General features: G+C 38.0%; 1 protein-coding gene across 1 annotated transcript in view; it reads left to right on the top strand.

Moving 5' to 3' along the window:
* LOC132395615 (tyrosine-protein phosphatase non-receptor type 3-like) overlaps window positions 1–20,089 on the top strand; it is a 171,479-nt gene that overhangs the window by 110,066 nt on the left and 41,324 nt on the right. The window contains exons 19-24 of the mRNA XM_059972479.1: window positions 2,789–2,945; window positions 5,965–6,122; window positions 8,223–8,313; window positions 9,051–9,112; window positions 11,561–11,707; window positions 12,191–12,319. Coding sequence (XP_059828462.1) covers window positions 2,789–2,945; window positions 5,965–6,122; window positions 8,223–8,313; window positions 9,051–9,112; window positions 11,561–11,707; window positions 12,191–12,319 — 744 coding nt within the window. The remainder of the gene's footprint in view (window positions 1–2,788; window positions 2,946–5,964; window positions 6,123–8,222; window positions 8,314–9,050; window positions 9,113–11,560; window positions 11,708–12,190; window positions 12,320–20,089) is intronic.

The raw sequence follows: 20,089 nt of genomic DNA on the forward strand, positions 1-20,089 counted from the left end.
AAATGCAGGAACTGTTTGACAAGAAATACACTTAGAAAGGATTCTTGTAGCCATACTAGCACTGGGAATGCAATATTTATGGTGCAATATTGATAATATGTTAGAACCACCATGTCCTACTCCTTGTACATGCCTCAGAATGAGATCTGAGCTATGAACATCTTTTGCCAGTATTACAGGATGCTTAAACCCTTCAAGCATTGCTGCCCTAATATGCCGTCCACCAGCTCTCGATACTCTATCTTCAAGTATTGGATTAAGCTTGAAAATATGGCTATTTCTTTTCACATTATCTCCCTTCCACAAACTCTTGAATTCATTTGGAAATTTGTCTTTGACAAAACCCAACAATCTCCAATTCAAATTTTCTGAGCTTGTCCACCAAGAGACAACCTTAGCCAATTTGACCTTTTGCCTTCTCCAAAAAATAATCTTTGTTCTAGTTGCTTTCTTTTCCAACTAAGAATTAAGAACAAGTGCTTAAACCTAAGAATCCAAGCTGAGAAGTGATAGATAATGTGTCACTGCATCCAATTCTTCTTCAATCTGCATGACATTCATGGTAACAGTCTTCTTGACTTCTGGATCATCTAGCAAAAGTCCTTCAAAACAATTGGAATTCATAGGCCATTCACTTTCAGGCCAAAGAAGATATTGAAGACTTACTCTTCAGAAAAGCCTTCACCTTCACTCCACTGGAGGTCACATTTGCAGGGTTGATTGTAGTATTCACATACTTCCATTGGGATATCTGAGAGACTTTTAAGTATTTCTGAAACTCTGTTAGCAACAAAAATTTGGAAGTTTCATTTCTAATATGCTTCAGCATAGAAGTACTATCAATAGGAAACACTGAGTCCTGAAGCTGCATATGCAACACCTTCCACAATGTGTCCATACAACTTGCCATTTTAGCAGCAATGAGCTCCATATGAGAGATGAAACCAACTTCTGTGGAGCTATCCTAGATTTTCCTGTAACAAAAGCACGGTACCCATGTGAACATATGCCAATAGGCAAGTCACCACTCTGTAGCATGTTCAGTTGTATCTGAAAAATAGCGTAACTGTGCAGTCCCTGTCCAGGAATTTCAACAAAAAGCAATGGTTTCAAACTTCTAGTTATCTTGAAGTCTTTCAATTGACAAAGTTCTTCTAGCCATCTTATCCACTCATGAGCAACTGATGCTGGTATAGCCTCATCTCAACCAAGTCCTCTCTTGCACAGGTCTCATAGGATCTTCCTAGCAGATAATCCTACTGGACTCAAAATTCCTAAAGGGTCATAGATGTAAAGAGGATCTGCTCTAATTTTAGTACCTCCATGATGCCTGGAGGACGGCTTTCCTCTTTCGTAACTTCAGGATGTTCAAAGATGCTTTTAAGTCAACAATGGACATTCAAAGAATTGCCATTGTAGGAAACATAACAATTAATCTCTTTTAAGCTGCCAAAAGTAATAATGTAACATTGACAGAGCGATCTATCTTGGTGGTGTTAAATAAATGATAAATACTGATTAGGACAACCATATAATTATTTCAGAAAAGATCAAGATAAATCTATAACCTAAATGCTACAATATTACCTCTGGTCTTAGAAACCTCTGCTGTGAGGAGAAGTTTATTATCTGCTATGTCTTTGCCTCCATAATTTTACTTTCCTACATCTATCTCACCAGGCAACCATACAAAATGGAGGAACTCAGCAAGCCAGGCAGCATTTATGGAAAAGAATACAGTCAACATTTCAAGCCAAGACCCTTCATCAAGCCTGCTGAGTTCCTCCAGCATTTTGTGTGTGTTGCTTGAATTTCCAGCATCTGCACATTTTCTCTTGTTTGTGATTGGTCTAACTCACCAGGTGCTGGTACTCAAGCTCTTTTTTCAGACCAAGGCCCTGGTTTTCTTGTACTGGACCTTCAGTTCCTATGCCTCCCTGAAAATTACTGAGTTTACCAGAAAATTAATTTTTTGCGTTCATCAGAAATGTGGATTAAAAATGTGTGGGAGAATATCATCTGATAGTCCACGAAATCAGCTGGTTCAGCAGCACCAAAGTCTGGGACATGCCATATAATGAAACTTAATTGTGACTGAAATTGTCACATTTCTTTTGTTGTAACTGTGTATGAATCTGGGAATCCCACCTAATACCAGCATGGTTGTACTTCTACCACAAAAGTCTGTAATAGTTTAAGAAAGTAGTTCACCAACAGCTTAAAAGATAGATAGTAATGGATAATAATTGTTGGTTTTGCCTGCCATTGCCACATTTTTTAAGTAAAAGTTGAATTGATATCCTGTACCAACAAAGGATGGGGTTGTCTTCCGGGGGAATACTTGAAGGTTTACTTGGGTGAAGTTGTTCTGATGATAAATAACTACTAAATGAATTTTCTTCCATTTGGGATTAATATCTAAAGCTTTCTTGTGCTGGATTAAGTAACAGTAATTGAAATCAGCTTGCTCAATTGATCTGTATGGAAATATTTGAGCTGATAAATGTTTAATTTTGTTCCAAAAGAGGTGGGCATTTTATTTTGCTTTCAAAACAAGGTGATTTGGGACAAAATTCCTCAGAGTAAAAGCAATATATTTCAAAGTAAAAGTTAATAGTTCAACATTGCTGTTGCAAAATAGGTTTAGTGAAATAAAAATTAACAGATTAGTTCCTACTACATAAACTAAAAAGGAGAACATAGGTTGCTGTGGTCATAAATTAGTTTGATGAACATAATTCCAAAAACTTTTGCTTTTGTTTGTGATATTTTAATGTTTGTTGTGTAGGCTGACATTTATAAACCCAAACTGAATGAAGGGGATCAGATCTTGTTGATCAATGGCAGAGATATCTCTGAACATACACATGATCAAGTTGTTATGTTTATAAAAGCAAGCAGAGAATCACACTCCAGAGAACTAGTACTTCTGGTCAAACGTGAAGGTAACTAATTGTTGAACTTTTTATAAATGTTTGCTTTACTTGAATAGTCTTTATTTCTTCCTGAAAGAATTTTTCATGTTTTCATGCAGAAGACAGTTTACACCAATAAGAATACAAGTAGTAAGAGTAGGCTGATTGGCCCCTTGAGCCTAATCTGCCATTTTTAAAATCATGGCTGATCCAGTCTCGACATGAACGTATTCCCTATTATAGGATGTGGATAATCGTCAGAAATTGCATTTCTTCTTAATTTCCGTTACTTTCATCCTTCCCAGAGCCGGGCTTTACTTAAGATGTATAATCTAACAGCAGTTTTTGTTATTTACTTTGAGGTATATCTGAAGGTCATTTTCCCTGCCTCAGCAGAGTTGTCTGATCGTATAATTTCCTCCTAATAATCGTGATTTGTAGTAGAATTCTAAAGGAATAAAAAATTTAACCATTAATGCTGAGATATTAAAAATGGCTACTGAGTCAGAAAACTGAAAAAAAGTAACTGTGTTGCCAAATGGTGCTAAGTGACCAATTGAAATCAATTATGTTTTTGGGTGCTTCGGGTGAAAAAATGCCTCAAATCTTCAAAATAGCATTTCTAACCCCTCATGATATCTGCAAATATTGAGCATTTCTCCTTCTTTCCACCAGTTTTACTGATCCATCAGTTGCAGGGTCTGGAAATCTTCTGCCATCCTTCAATGGTGCCTAGGTCAGAATCATTCTCTGCATGATCCCAGTGCTGCCTCTAGCCAGCTGTAACTTCAGTCACAATGCTCATCACCTTTTGAGGGTGCAGTTTAGCCTCAATCTTTGAAAGTTTGTTTTAACAGATATAAGCCAAGCATTTCACTTTAGTCCCCAGTTAATGTATCTGCACATTCATCCGAGGAGACTTGCACAAATACGTTAACATTCAGTTTTTTTGTTTGCATTGTTTTCTGAAATTACTCTAAGCATAATGACTTCTGGAGTTTAATATGTGTTCTTCACTAAAATTTTTATAGAACATTTAATTCAAAACTTTCATTTAGTTTTGAACTGCAGAAATGTTAGGTGTAGTTATTTTTATTATTGACATAGAATCCAAGTAAAAATTTAAAAGTCTATTTTGATTTTTGAGTGAGCCTCGTGATATTAGTTAACACGATTTTACAATTTATTGGTGCTTGCTTGATATAAAATTTAAATATTTTGCTCTGAACATTTAGTCTTGTCATTTTATGATCACACCAGTGTTTATATCTTCTAAAATCATTAAATAATAGGATTTTTATAAGTTACTAGAATAATAAAATTCTGTAGGACAAGAGCAGTATGGCCTGTATTCCTGCCACCCTCCTTGGAAAGAGCAATTTGTCATCCAATTCCCCAATTCTTAACCCTTGAACAAGTATTATTATAGTTTCTGTATTCACACCTAGCTTTGCTATGTTTTAAATAAATCTAAACGGTTATTTCTGCTTATATACAAGATTTGTATCCAAGTCACCTATCAGTAAACTCCAAATGGAGAATTGTGCATTTCTGCAATAAAACCAGAAGAATCAAAATGAGGTTTATTGTCAGTGACGTGTCATGAAGTGTTGTTTTATGAGTGCAGTAGAGTGCAATACATAAAATATACTATAAATGACAATAAGAAATATATAAAAGATTAAATTTGTAGTGCAAAAAGAGTTGAGGCTGTATTCATGGGATCATTGTTCGTTCAAAAATCTGATGGTGGAGGGGAAGATGATGTTCCTAAAACATTGAATGTGTGTCTTCAAGCTCATGTACCTCCTCTGATGGTAGTAATGAGAAGAGGACATGTGGGAGTCCATTAATAATGGATTCTGCTTTTTTGAGGCATCTCCTTTTGAAAATCTGGTAATATTAGGGAAATTAGTGTCTAAGATGGAACTGGTTGAGTTTGTAACCCTCTGCAGCTTTTTCCAGTCCTGTGTAGTGTCCCTCCATACTAAATGATGATGCAACCAGTTAGAATGCTCTCCACGGTACATCTGTAGAAATTTGCTGGAGTCTTTGATGACATAATAAATCTTCTCAAACTCCTAATGAAATATAGCCACTGGCATGCCCTCTTCATAATAACATCAAAATGTTTGGCCCAGCATATACCTTCTGTTAAGATCTTCCAAGATCTGGGAAAGGGAGAAGACAGGTTAGTTTTCAGCAGCACTAAAATTGGGTAGGAATACTTGAACAAGATAGACTGAGACCAAATGAACTGATGTAACAGCTAGTATAGCTCCTTTGTATAAGGTGTTGCTAATAGCAAGTCTACCAGGGCAAACCCAGCAGGTCAGAAAATAGTAATAGAAGAAAAACTGAGCTCAAATGATGAATGGCAGTTTTTAATGTTGGAGGATTCATAACAGATTTCAGATGACTAATTTGCCCAGGCAGAAGATGAGATGTTGGGCCTCATTTTAATAATGCAAGAGGCCATAGACAGGTCAGGATGGTGGAAGATCTCGGACCTGAAGTATTTCTCTTTCTACAGATTCTCCCTGATGATCTGAGTATTTGCAACATGTATATATTATTTCAGGCTTCCAACACCTGCATCTTTTATTATTTTTCAACAGCTACTTTCAAAGTCTTTGAATTGTTTTAGGCTGCTTTTTTTGAAATGTGCATAAAGTTGGCAGGTGACAGAGCAGGGCATTGCTTAGCCTTCATACTCTGGAGACCTGAGAGCTGATCTAAACAAGGTCTACCTTAGTACAAGTTTTTGTTGGGCCTTTTGAATGGCCCATGATTTCCTTTAGGAGTAACTAATTACATTCCAGAATGCGAGAAGGTGAAGATGTGAGGTAAACATATGAGATGTTGATCAACTTCTATTCTCTTGTCACTTGCTCACCAAATAATAAACTATATAGGGATTATATAAGGTTCATTCTTGTATTGGTATCTGCACATACTCTATCTATATAACATTTATATCAACATTACAAATTGCAACAGCTATTTTATGTGTCTAACAAAAAAATTTTCATTGCTGCTTCTCTACAAGTTACAAGCAGTCATTTAGAGGGAAAAATGGAAGATGGAACAGCTTTTCAATATTCTCCCAGTAATTCCATATTACTCTCTTGTGCTGAATCATTGGAAGAATCAATGACTCAGCTTCGACAAGGACTTGAAACTGGAGCAGTACTAAATCAGTTTGACGTAAGTTTGTTCAGTCTACTTCAACTCTGGTGATTTCTGCATTTGCACTGTATTTATTCTGTGTCAGTATATTCAAATATAAAGCAGTGCTGCTTGATATTTATTTCCTTTTTTCTTTCATATTTCATTAACTGGGTGATGAATATAGATTTCATCAAGTTATGACTGGTCACTTTAAGAAAACCTCGATGTGAATGTTATAAAGTGATCTAAGAAAGTCTTGGTATTGAGATAGTTTGTAACTTTAGGAATAATAAAAACATTGCAGCACTGATCACTAGTCTTTCACCTTTTCCAATACGGCAAACTTTTGTTATACAGGAAGATGTTCAGTTTCATTCCCAATGTATGGATCTGTTCTTTGCCTTGTGGGTTAAATAAGTGGAATTGATTTTTGAAGCAAATTATCAAACATTTTTTATATGATAAAAGTTCTGCTTTGGCCCCAATTTGTATATCACTGAAGTATAACAATTCGCAATTTTCCTGGGATGAAATAAAAAGTGTTTAGATAAACTAAAGGGGAAGCAGCAAAGTATTAAAATACCATATATTCTGGAGTATAAGCCGACCCCCCCCCCCCATTTTCAAGGTTAAAAAAGTGCCATTTTCATGTTACCTTTGTATAAGCCGACCCCTTTTGTAGAAGCTTTTGATTTAACCAGAAAAGATCATAAGATCTCACCTGCCAGTACTCAGGCTTGCAGGATTCGGAACTGGGAAATTTTGTGAACCAGTACCTGCTAAGAAAACAGGCCTACACATTGTATAGCGTTATAAGCGAATTCTTAATAAATAAATCAGAGAGGGAAATCTTGGATTAGGTTTCCAATGGTAAAGAATCCTCAGAATTGTAACCCCCGTGAAACCATTTAGCGCCCATCGTAATCTCGTTAAAACATAATACGGGGTGACGGGATCAGTACATCTACTCAGTATTGAGTTTGTGACTGCCATGTACAAAAGATTAAAATGAATGCTATATGATGCTGGCTTCAAGCTGAAGGTTGTTGATTTTGCTAAAGGAACGAATAATTCTGCAGCTGCGAAGAAGTTTAGTGTAAACGAGAAACAAGTGAGAGAGTGGAGAAAGGCAGAGGACATGCTGAGGGAAATGTCAAAGGCGAAATGTGCAGGCAGACAGCAGGAAATCATGCCAGTGGCCAGAACTGGAAGAAAAAGTTTTAGAGTGGGTGGATCACCAGCGATCGTCCGGATACATTGTTACCAGAGAAATGATTCGAGTTCAAGCATTGAAATGGGCCAAAAAACACCATGAGGTCAGCGAAAATTTCAAAGCTACGCGAAGTTGGTGCACCCAATTTATGAAGAGACGTGATCTTGTGTTGAGCCAAAAAACAAAGATTGCTCAGAAAATTCCCGCGGGGTGTTGTTTACATTCAAGAATGCTGCTGGGTGGATGAAGTGGGTTAAAGAGGTGTGGTGTTGACATCCCAAAGTTTTCAGGAAAGAAAAGTCACTACTTGTCTGGGACGTCTTCAAAGCGCACTTGTCAGGTGAGACAAAAGCAGCATTGTAAGCTGAAAATATGGACATTGCAGTCATCCCCGGTGGTTTGATCTCCGTGTTCCAGCCACTAGATGTAAGTTTAAACAAATCATTCAAAGAATTCATGTGACGACAGTGGAACGAATTTGAGTCAAAAACAGCCAATAAATATGATCTGTCTTCCATGTATTTGTTTTTTCCAAAGTTGGCACCCTGTATATAAGCCAACCCCCTAATTTTAGGACCAAAATTTGGGGCCAAATTCTTGACTTATACACCAAAATTTACAGTAATTGGATTTCTGTGTCCATCAGAGGAATACGATAGAGATTTACCTGTAGGGAGAGATGTGCCCATTGAAGAGTCAGTCCTAAATTTATGAACAAGAGAGTCTCAGTATGAGCTTTCCTCCCCTATTTTTCTTGTTCCTCATTTCAGAGAATGGCACATGAATTATTAAGAGGTAACATTGTGCTGTTCTGTATGAAGATAAAGATTGCATCTATCACTTGGCTTGAAATTGAGAAAAGAAAATGGTAAAATGTCAACAGTGGCTAATTGAAGCAATTGTTTTTCACTTTCATCTTCTAGCAATTGTACAGAAAAAAACCTGGTTTCGTCATCTCATGTGCAAAAATGACAAAGAATGTAGACAGAAACAGATATAAAGATGTATTACCCTGTGAGTTTTCTTTGCTTATTTCCTTAGCTTATTTCTGCAAATAATATGTTTAACATTCAGAACATTCAAAAATGTGGGACCTGCCTAAAACTTAAAAAAGAAGACTTTGAATACTGGAACACCTGTTCACTATACTAAAAAAAAGCCTGTTTAACAATCTCTTAAAAAATGTAATCCTTGTAGGTGTTTCCAACCTTTTATGCTATTGACCATACCATTAAGCAAAGGGTCTGTGGACCCCAGGTTGGGAACCACTGCTCTACAGATTATTTCTCCTTCCCATCTGAATATGACTACATCACTTCAGCCATTATGAATCTGATATGGGTTCAGCAGGAAAATTTCCCAGCTTGAGAGCAAAGAAAGGTAAGAAAGAGACTTCAGATGCTGCAATTGGGAGTGAAAATAACAAACCTATTGGAGGAACTCCCAATTTAAGAGCCAGGAAAGTTCAGCAGTGTAGCTTAGACTAGTCAGCTGGGCAGAAGGTGCCACTAAGGCTGAAGCCTATATTAACACTGGAGGCAGGACTTCCAAGGAGAATGCTGGCTTCACTGGGGAAATCTGGCCCACTGTTGCACAAGTTAATAAAATGGCATGGTCAACGGTTTAATTTGCAATGCATTAGAAATTTGCCATGGAACGGAAACTGAATTTTCAATAATAATGATGTAGAGAGGTTTTAAGAGCAACAACTTGGAGATCTTAATCTCAATCTTTCCCTTTTTTAAAAACAGATGATGTCACAAGGGTTGTATTAAATGGAACGGAAGATTATGTTAATGCCAGTTATGTAAATGTAAGTATTCACCTTGATGCTATAAAAAAATCAATATGGTCCAGAAGGGCTTGGTAAATGCTGAAAGAAGAAATCTTTTTGAATGCAATAGGGTGAGTATAAGTGGTCTGTCTGACTTGTCATCTATTTGGTATTGACATTTTGGCACTGAAATACTGTGTCATCTTTCAAAGATAAATGAATATTAGTGGTAATTGCATTGAAGCCCTGAAAAATCAGACGTATAGAATTTCAAGTGCATTTGAGGCTCTATATTGCTCCAAGTGAATTTTTCAGTGCTTCATGACAAGAATTCAGAAAGAAAACTAGTAGAATCTTTCAATGGCCTATTTTAAGCAATTGAATGCAGAATTTGGAAATGAAAATCTTTTTCCTTTAAATCTTAGCTTCATGGGAAATAACTATATGATAAAATATTATTTGGAATAATGGTTTACAATACTATCTTTGGGTGGGTATGTACAAGGGAAAGGATCAAACGCTTTTCTGGGGGAATTGTAGTTTATAAATCTAAGCCCAAAAGAAAATTCATGTTCAAATCTAATGATTTCAAATGGAATTGGAAATATGTAGGGACTGCTTATGACAACTTGTTTTAAGTAAAAGCAGGAAATACACTGGAGTTGCTCTGTAGATGAGCTGGTGTCTGTGAAGAGAGAGAAGCAGAGCCAATATCCCATTCATCAAAATTTTAACATTCTCTCTCTACAGATGGTCTTTCCCATAACTTTCTGGGTGTTTTTTTTGAAGATGTTGCAAATCTAACCATTTTAATTTCTTACTGTTAATGTTAACCAAGTGTGTAACAAATAATTTAGTGAATTTGGAGCAGACTTTGGAGTTGCAGTTTGAATATTTTGTGCAGTATAAGCTGAGAAATCAAATTAACTGGAAATTATTTAATGTTGTTCCCTTGTCAGTCTATCATCCTGGACATCACTGCCTGTAACTGAGATAAAGTTTTTAATAACCTTACCATGGATAGTCAGATTTTTTTATCTGGGCATTCATTACAAGCAAACAAATGAGAACTGATATTTTATAACAATTCAGTGTTCTGTAGCATCATTCACCCTAATCCTCTGTTGATGTTATATATTTTTGCCTCACTTCATTAAGTTACCTTCTTGGTAAATTGTTTCTTTATTGTCACATGTACCAATGTAGAGTGACAAATCGTGTTGCATACTGTTTATGTAGATCAATTCATTTCAACTGTGCATTGAGGTAGTACAATATAAAGCAATAACAAAATGCGGAATAAAGTGTTACAGTTATAAAGAAATTACAGGGCAAGGTGATAACCTAGTAGATTGTGAGGTCTAGTGTCCATCTTACTGTACAAGGGAACCATTCAATAGTCTTATAACAGTGGGATAGAGGCAGTCCTTGAGCCCTGTGATATGTGTTTTCATGCTTGCTAAATCAAGCTGTCACACTTCCAGATAGGATACTTTGTAAAGTACATTGGTGAAAGGCGATGAGGGTCAAATATGACATGCAAAATTTCTTTAGATTTCAGACTAACTCCAGGCACCGATGAGCTTTCATGGCCATGTCAGTCAGTGTAGTTGGACCAGGACAAGCTATTGGTGAGGTTCTCCAGGACAAAATCAGAATCAGGTTTATCACTGACATTTGTAATGAAATTTTGTGGAATGTTTTGTGGAAGCAGTACAGTGGAAGACAAAAATGTTGTAATTTACAAAAATAAATAAATGTTGTAAAAGAGGATTAATGAGTATTGTTCATGACCATTGAGAAATCCAGTGGTGGAAGTGAAGAAGCTGTGGATTTTCACGTTCCTGTACCTCCTCCCTGATGATATTAACATTAAGACAGCACTCCAGAATCGTGAGTGTTTTAATGATGGATGCTGCCTTCTTAAGGCACTGCCTCCAGAAGATATCCTTGATGATGGGGAGAGATGTGCTCACGATAGAAATGGCTGAGTTTACAACCCTCTGCAGCCTCTTACAATCCTGTGAATTGGAGCTTCCATACCAGGCTGTGATGCATCCATTCAGAATACTCTTCACCATGCATCTGTAGAAATTTTCAAGAGTCTTTGGTAATAAACAAATCTCCTCAATCCTAATAGCCCTCTCATGGTTTCCTATCTATTCACCAGTTCTGCTACCATTTAACAAGAATAAAGTAAGGACAGTGGTTGCAAGATTATAGCAAGCAAAAATATTTGATGATGCATGAAGAATGTCGACTAGTTCCATCTGTCTCTATTGCATATTTAATTGGGGCTCAGTCTTTTAGTAAAATATTGAAAATTAGTTTCTGAGGGTGGTGGGGGAAGAGCACTTTCTTTTAAGTTTTAGCTCGGAAAAAAAAACATGCTTACCAAATAAATGTAAAAATTGGGATAAATGTATCGTGATAGCATTGCAAAATAAACTGCCTCACTGTAATGTTTACCTTCTGTTTCTTCTGCAGATGGAAATCTGTTGTACCTCTATTCTAAATAAGTACATTGCAGCCCAAGGTCCACTTTCACATACTTGCTCGCATTTTTGGCAAACTGTCTGGGAGCAAGGATCATCGTTAATTGTCATGTTAACAACATTGACAGAAAGAGGACGGGTAAATGTTATAATTTTTCCCAAGCTGGTGTCATGTAAAGTATGGTGTTCTACTTTATTGTGGTGACCTCCAAAAAGAGAATTATTCAATTAGTTATTGAAAACAATAGAAACAATCATTTTGACCAGCTGTAAATCTAAGTCTGTTCAAAGCAAGTCATAACTAATGTGCATTTGTTTCATTCTTGAGAAGAAACTATAACTGGTTAGATTAGATGGCAGCTATTGGTGTAATCTATATTTTGATGCATGATGACTAGCTAAGTAAATTAATAACTGACATTTCTGACCATGCTACTTATTACATAAACTATAGTTGAACAATGAAATTGATAGTAACTAATTTATTTCTTGGTAGAGAATTTTGTTTTAACATTTCTGTACTTTCAAAAGTTAGAAGTAAATGTCTTCATTTTTGTTTCAGATTTCTTTGAGAATAGCTTTGCTCTGTTTTAGATTACTTTTGTTCTTTTTGTTCTTACAGGTAAAATGCCACCAATATTGGCCAGATCCTTCAGAAGTGTGCACGTATGGCAATTTTCAGGTGATGTGTCACTCAGAAGATTGTAGCATCGCATATGTTTTCAGGGAAATGACACTAACTAATTTGGAGGTTGGTGTCACTTTTTCTTTGATTATTTTAAAGTCACATTTCCTTTTGCCTATATATTTCATAATGCATAATTTCAAAAAGTGAACTCCTGTCATAGAATAAAAATTGAAAACATTGTGAATTGTAAATAAAAACAACAAATGTCATAAGTGTACAACAGATCAAGGAATCTTATGTGTAAGAAAGGCAGTTTAGAGTGTTTAAAATCGGTGGCCTTTGACTGACTGAAAACTAAAAAACCTTGGTCAGTTTGATCAGCATTGTCATTTTTTATCAAAAAATAAGGCAACTTGTCTTTTAAAAAATCTTAATGTTACAATGTATGATCTTGTACTGATCCTGAAAAAAATGTGTTTGAATATACGGAAGTAGAAGCTGTGCTTTTGCCAGAAATGAAAGGAATTCATTTTATGAATTAAAAAGATGCTGAAAATCTGACATTGAAACCCGAAATAAAATCTGTAAATGCTGCAGATCAGAATCTGTAGGAAGATACACCCTTAGGTATGAACTCTTAATTTGTGAATTGTACATTTAGACCGTAAGACCGTGAGATATAGGAACAGAATTAAGCTATTTAATCCATCGAGTCTGCTTCCCCATTTCATCACGGTTGATCCAATTTTCTTTACAGCCCCATTCTCCTGTCTTCTCCCCAAATCTCCTCATGCTCTGACAAATCAAGAATCTATCAACCTCTGCCTTATGTATACGTAAAGACTTAGCCTTCACAGCTGCATGTGGCAAAGAATTCCAGATTCACCACTCTCCCTGGCTAAAAAAATTCTTCTTCATCTCCATTCTAAAAGGATGCCCTTCTATTCTGAAACTGTGTCCTCTGGTGTTAGACTCTTCAATCATACTAAGTACTCTCCACATCCACTCTATCAAGGCCTTTCATCAAAGTTGTCTTACAGGTAGATAGGGTAGTTAAGAAAGCTTATGGAGTGTTAGCTTTCATAAGTTGAGGGATAGAGTTTAAGAGTCGCGGGGTAATGATGCAGCTCTATAAAACTCTGGTTTGGCCACACTTGCAGTACTGTGTCCAGTTCTGGTTGCCCCACTATAGGAAGGATGTGGAAGCATTGGAAATGGTACAGAGGAGATTTACCAGGATGCTGCCTGGTTTAGAGAGTATGCATTATGATCACAGATCAAGGGGGTTAGGGCTTTACTCTCTGGAGAGAAGGAGGATGACAGGAGACATGATAGAGGTGTACAAGATATTAAGAGGAACAGACAGAGTGGACAGCCAGCGCCTCTTCCCCAGGGCACCACTGTTCAATACAAGAGGACATGGCTTTAAGGTAAGGGGTGGAAAGTTCATGGGGGATATTAGAGGAAGATCTTTACTCAGAGAGTGGTTGGTGCGTGGTATGCATTGCCTGAGTCAGTGGTGGAGGCAGATACACTAGTGAAATTTAAGAGACTACTAGACATGGAGGAATTTGAGGTGGGGTTTAAGGGTCAGACCAACATTGTGGGCCAAAGGGCCAGTACTTTGCTGTATTGTTCTATGTTCTATCATTTGATAGGTTTCAATGTGTAAAATGTTCAAGTTAGCTTTCAAGATTTGATTTAATTTTGTATAAGGAATAGAGGGGAGAAGAGGAAAATAATGTTTTGTTCTAAATTGCAAGGGTTGGAAACTAAGCCTGAAAGTCTGGATTAAAATTAATGAGCCATTACTAGCTTGTCTGTGCATGAAGAAAATGGGAATTGGGATTAACGCAAGTTTCATTTTAAACCAATAGGTTGACTGAACACCTCTTGTGCTATGAATTTCTGTAATTTTGTGAGCAGGTCAGTCGATCTTAATATTGAAATTTTCAGAGATAAGGTATGATAATGAAACGTCGTATGAAGAATACTTAGTACAAAATTATTAGTAGTATCAGTACAATATAGACTAGAAGCAATAGATGAACCCTGAGATTCACAGTCTGCCGAGGGCTAGATCTGTGACATTCAAGATAGTCGATTCAGAAATCTACAAAATGACCCAAGTATGACCTACAGAAGGCTACCTTAAGAGTGAAAGAGCAATTCTGAGTGGGGTTAGAAATGGAATCAGATGCACATCAGCTCTGGCAGGATTTGCAGGCCATCAGTTCCTACAAGGTGAATCCTATCATCATAAGTGGCTGTCATGCTTCACTCTCATGCAACACCTTTAATGCACACTATGAAAGAGAGAATAAACTACACCCACGCAAGTCCCTGCAGTGTCTGGTGACTGTGTTATCTGTCTCAGAGGCAAAAGTCAGAACATCTTTCAAGAGGGTGAACCCTCCTCACAAGGCATCATGCCTGAATGGTGCTATCTGGAGCGCATTCAAAACCTTTGCCAACCAGCTGGCTAGAGTGATAAAGGACATCTTCAATCTCTCACTGCTGCAGTCAGAAGCTTCTGACTGCTTTAAAAGGGCATGAATCATACCAAGAAGAGCAGGGTGAGCTACCTCAATGACTATAGTCCACTTGCACTCACATCTACTATGCAGTGCTTTAAGAGATTGGTCATAGCTAGAATTAACTTTTGCAAAGTCAGGACCTGGACCAACTGCAGTTTGCCTACCATCTTCTGATCGCCAAAGTACAGATGAAGCTACAATGAAACTATGTACCACCCAATCAGTGACTGAGGTACAATGTGACCTACCTGAAAGACAAAGAAACAGCTCAGAGATTTTCCCTCACACTTTCCAACAGGTTCCAGGCACTTGAAGACATTAATATCAAAGATGAATGGACACTGTCAAACAGGAAATAAATGAAATGTGAGGAAGCACTGGGAAAAAGGGCATTTGAGCATCAGAGTTGGATTACACCAGAAACGATGGAAACAATAAACAAGAGGAAAATATTGAAAGAAAAGTACAATACAAAGCAGAGGCACAGAGAGAATATAACAGAATGCACGGGGAAGTAAGGAGAAACATCAAGAGGGACAGGAGAGAGTACGTTAACATCCTTGCATCCCAAGCAAATGGGAAGATGAAGGAACTATATGATACTACCAAGAAACTAGCTGGCAAATTCAACCAGGTCAATACCCAAGTGAAGGATAAAGTTGTTAATGTCCTATCTAAAGAAGATGAAAAGCTCCATTGGACACAATACTTCAGTGAGCTTCTGAACAGACCACCTCGTCTGAAATCTTCTTTAGAGTTGAATATTTGGGTCTTTATTCCCTAGAACGTATAAGATTATGCAGAGATTTGATAGAAGTATACAAGTTATGAGGGGTATAGATAGGGTTCATGCAAGCAGGTTTTCCTCAGCGTATGAAACTTAAATAAATAATAACAGTAATAGTTAAGTAATGATTTGTTTTTTGTAAATCTCCCTAGTCACTTATCCAAGCTGTACATTAAAGTATATAGTGTTAATAACAATTTACAGGCCATAAATTGATATTCCAAAAGTAAAGTCTGACTGGAAATTTGAAATAAAATGGAAAATGCAGGAGATGAGTAATTCGTGATGAGAGGAACTGAGATAACATTTAAAATTGATGCTGTTTTGTCATAATGCATTTTCTTGAAGATTCCTTAAAGGGACATTCGTCTATGGCTGCATTAGTAGCAAGATCAATTCTTGTCTCGCCTCTGGAATTCAAACCTTTTAAGTTTGGAATAAGTTTACAGCAAACCCTTCAGCTGAGTGTCTTCCCAAAACCCAAACTGAGTATCATATTAGATCTTCAGCCAGTGTAGAAACACTGAGCATTATTATCTACACACAAGAGTTTCTGGAGAAGATGGCAATCTGAGGGAGCACAACAAAATGCTGGAGGAACTCATCAAATTAAGCATCAATGAAGGGGAATAAACAGTCAACATTTTGGGTCGTAATCCTTCATCAGGACTGATTTTTTTATTTAACTGGCTTGGTGTCCTTTCTTAATATCCATGTTTCCATTTTGCTTTTATCACATAGAAGTTCAGAATGTTTATAGTCTCATGGATGTCAGAAGTTTCATTATAACTCTTTTGTTAGTTCCTGCTGGTTCCTTGCCTGCTTACCAGGTTTGTAATACAAGTCTCTTTCAATTGGCTTGAACCTTGTGTTTCCACAGTTCTTGGGCAGACCATTCATATATAGTAGTTGTTGCTTAAGACTGATAGCTTATTTCACTAAAAATGTCGTGTTAACTATGTTTTCCTCTCCTACTCATACTGATATGTGATGGAGGATGAGAGGTGACCTGATAGAGGTGTATGTGATAATGAGAGGCATTAGTCGTGTGGATAGTCAGAGGCTTTTTCCCAGGGCTGAAATGGCTAGCACAAGAGGGCATAGTTTTAAGCTGCTTGGAAGCAGGTACAGAGGAGTTGTCAGGGGCAGATTTTTTACGCAGAGAGTGGTGAGTGTATGGAATGGGCTGCCGGCAGCGGTGGTGGAGGCAGAAATGATAAGGTCTTTTAAGAAGCTCCTGGATGGAATCATGGAGCTTAGAAAAATAGAGGGCTATGGGTCAGCCTAAGTAGTTCTAAGGTAAGGATATGTTAGGCACAGCTTTGTGGGCTGAAGGGCCTGTACTGTGTTGTAGGTTTTCTATGTTTCTATGATATAAAGTGCAGCTGTTTCTTCCACACAAATTTTGATTTTTCTTTTGGCAAAATAGTATCCTTGGATTTCTAATAGGCAAAACACCATTGTAATAGACATAGGAGAAGAATTAGGCCATTCAGCCCATCGAGTTTGCTCTGTCATTCCATCATGGCGGATCCCAGATCCCACTCCCCACTCAACCCCATACACCTGTCTTCTTGCCATATCCTTTGATGCCCTGACCGATCAGGAAACTATCGACTTCCACTTTAAATATGCACATGCACTTGGCCTCCACTGCGGTCTGTGGCAGAGCATTCCACAGATTTACTACTCTCTGGCTAAAAAGAATTCTTCTTACTGCTGTTCTAAAGGGTCGCCCCTCAATCTTGAGGCTGCCTTGTAGTTCTGGATATGCCCACCATAGGAAACATTCTCTCCATATCACCCTATCTAGTCCTTTCAACAGTCAGTAGGTTTCAATGTATTCTTCTGAATTCCTGTGAAAAGCTGCCAAACACTCCTTCATTCCTGGAATCATCCTCATGAATCTCCTCGGACTCTCTCCAATGGCAACACATCCTTTCTGAGATATGGGGCCCAGTACTCCAAGTGTGGCCTGACTAGTGTCTTATAAAGGTTCAGCAATATCTCCTTGCTTTTATATTCTATTCCTCTTGAAATAAATACCAGCATTGCATTTGCATTCTTTACCACAGACTCAACCTGTAAATTAACCTTTTGGGAGACTTATACAAGGACTTCAAAGTCCCTCTGCACCTCTGATATTTTGAACCTTCTCCCCATTTTGATAATAGTTCCTTTTGCCAAAATGCATTATCATACATTTCCCAATACTGTATTACATCTGCCACATTTTTACCCATTCTTCCAATCTGTCTAAGTCCTGCTGCAATCACATTGCTTCCTCAGCACTGCCTACCCCTTCACCTATCTTCGTGACATCTGCAAACTTTACCACAAAGCCAACAATTCCATTATCCAAGCCATTGACAAACAATGTGAAAAGCAGCGGTCCCAATACTGACCCCTGAGGAACACCACTAGTCACTGGTAGCCAACCAGAAAAGATCTCTTTTATTCCCATTCACTGCATCCTGCCTGTCAGCCATTCCACTATCCATGCCAGTAATGCCATAGGATTCTATCTTGTTAAGCAGCCTCGTGTGGCACCTTATTAAATGCCTTCTGAAAATCCAAGTAAGTGACATCAACTGCCTCTCCTATGTTCACCCTGCTTGTTACATCCTCAAAGGACTCTAACAGATCTGTCAGGCATGATTTCCCATTACAGAAACCATGCTGACTTTGACTTATTTTATCATTAGTCTCCAAATACCTTGGAACCTCATCCTTAAATTGTCATGCTTTCCCATAATTTGTTATTTATTGTGTGGAATTTAATTTGCTCCATATGTAACATTAAGAAATGGCTGAGACCACTGAAATCACCTAAGACCCAGGATCTCCTATCATCCCAGCTATAGTACTGAAGTCCTTTGTCCAGAACTAGCTGCATCACTATCCAAGTCATTTTATTACAAGTTCAAGAGTGACATTTATCAGCCAACATGGATAATTGCCCAGGAATATCCTGTTCACTAAAAAGCAGGATAATTCCAATCTAACTGCCAGCCAAACTCTTTGTTTTCGATCATCATAATATTATAAAGTGGCGCATTTCAATAACCTGCTTATTGATGCCCAGTTGTTATTTTACCCTGGATTACTACACTGCCTTGGTCTAATTATGAGGCCAAAGAGCTGATTGTTAACAAGACTGAATTTGAATGGGGAAGAGTAATGGATCCATGTAAAATGGTCAAGGTGCATCAAGAAATAATTTCAGTAATCAGACATAATTTGCAGAAAGGAAGATGGGCGTAGTTGTTTTCCATCATCCCAGCTGCAGGATATCACTGAGTAAGTTCCTCAAAGCAATGTCCTGGGCTCAGCATTCAGCTGCTTTATCAATGACCTTTCTGTATTAAGGTGAGAAACAGAGTGTTGATTGCATAATGTTCAATCCCATTTGTAACTCCTACGTGCAGCAAAACCTAGACAACATTCAGGCATAACTGATAAGTGCTGGCCAATGACTATAAAGTTTAACCATCTCCTGTTGACATTCCGTGGCAGAGTTCTCCACTATCAGTCTCCACAGGGGATTGGGGGGAGTGGGGGCATCAGTTTTTGAAGCTTCACTGGACCAGCCACATAAATAGAGTAGCAGCAAGAATAGGTTGGAGGCTGGGTATATCCTGCAGTGAGTGACTTGCCTCCTGACCACATGAAACCTTTCTAACATCATCAAGGCATAAGTTAAGAGTCTTGGTGGAATACTCTCCACTTAACTGGTGGAGTGCAATGGCAACTACACTCTGAAAGTTTGACATCAAAGCACTCTGCTAGGCAAGCATTTAATCAACCACTCTAAGCGTTAGTTCCACCGCGTGTACCTTCTACCAAATACTAAAACTATCCAAGAGTGTTTCACAAACAAAAGCAACCACTGTGTAGTAATATTACCAACTGCAGGATTCCCTGCAAGTTGCACAAAATCCTGATTTTCATATATCACCAGTCCTTCATCTTGACTGGGCTTTAAACCTGGAACTTTCTAATAAACAGCATGTGAGGCTACCTTCAAAAAAGTATCTCAGCACCATGCTCTCAAGCAGTATGATATCTGCAATAAATGCTGGCTTGTACTGCTCACTTCTACTTCCTACTCAAGATCCACAAACCTGACTGTCTGGGTAGGCACAGTGTCTCTGCCTGCTCCAACCCCACTGAACCTGTGTCTACATACCTCGACTCTGTTCTATCCCCCTTTAGTTCAGTCACTTCCCACTTACCTCTGTGACACCTATTTTTTTCACTAACTTTCAGTTCTTTGGGCCTGATTGCCTCATTTTCACCGTGGATGTCCAGCCCCTATATACTTCTATCCCCCATCAAGAAAGAGTTAAAGCTCTCCACTTCTTTCTCAATTAAAGAACCAACCAGTTCCCCTCTATCACCACCCTCCTCCATCTGGCAGAACTGATCCTCGCTTTCAGCAATTTTTTCCTTCAGCTCCTTCTACTGTCTTCAGACGTGAGGGGTAGCTATGGGCCCCAACTATGCCTACCCTTTCATTGACAGCATTGAACATGTTCCAAGCCTTCCCCGATAAAGCTCCCCAACTCT

The sequence above is a fragment of the Hypanus sabinus genome, chromosome 6, assembly GCF_030144855.1.
Source record: "Hypanus sabinus isolate sHypSab1 chromosome 6, sHypSab1.hap1, whole genome shotgun sequence".
NCBI lineage: Eukaryota > Metazoa > Chordata > Chondrichthyes > Myliobatiformes > Dasyatidae > Hypanus > Hypanus sabinus.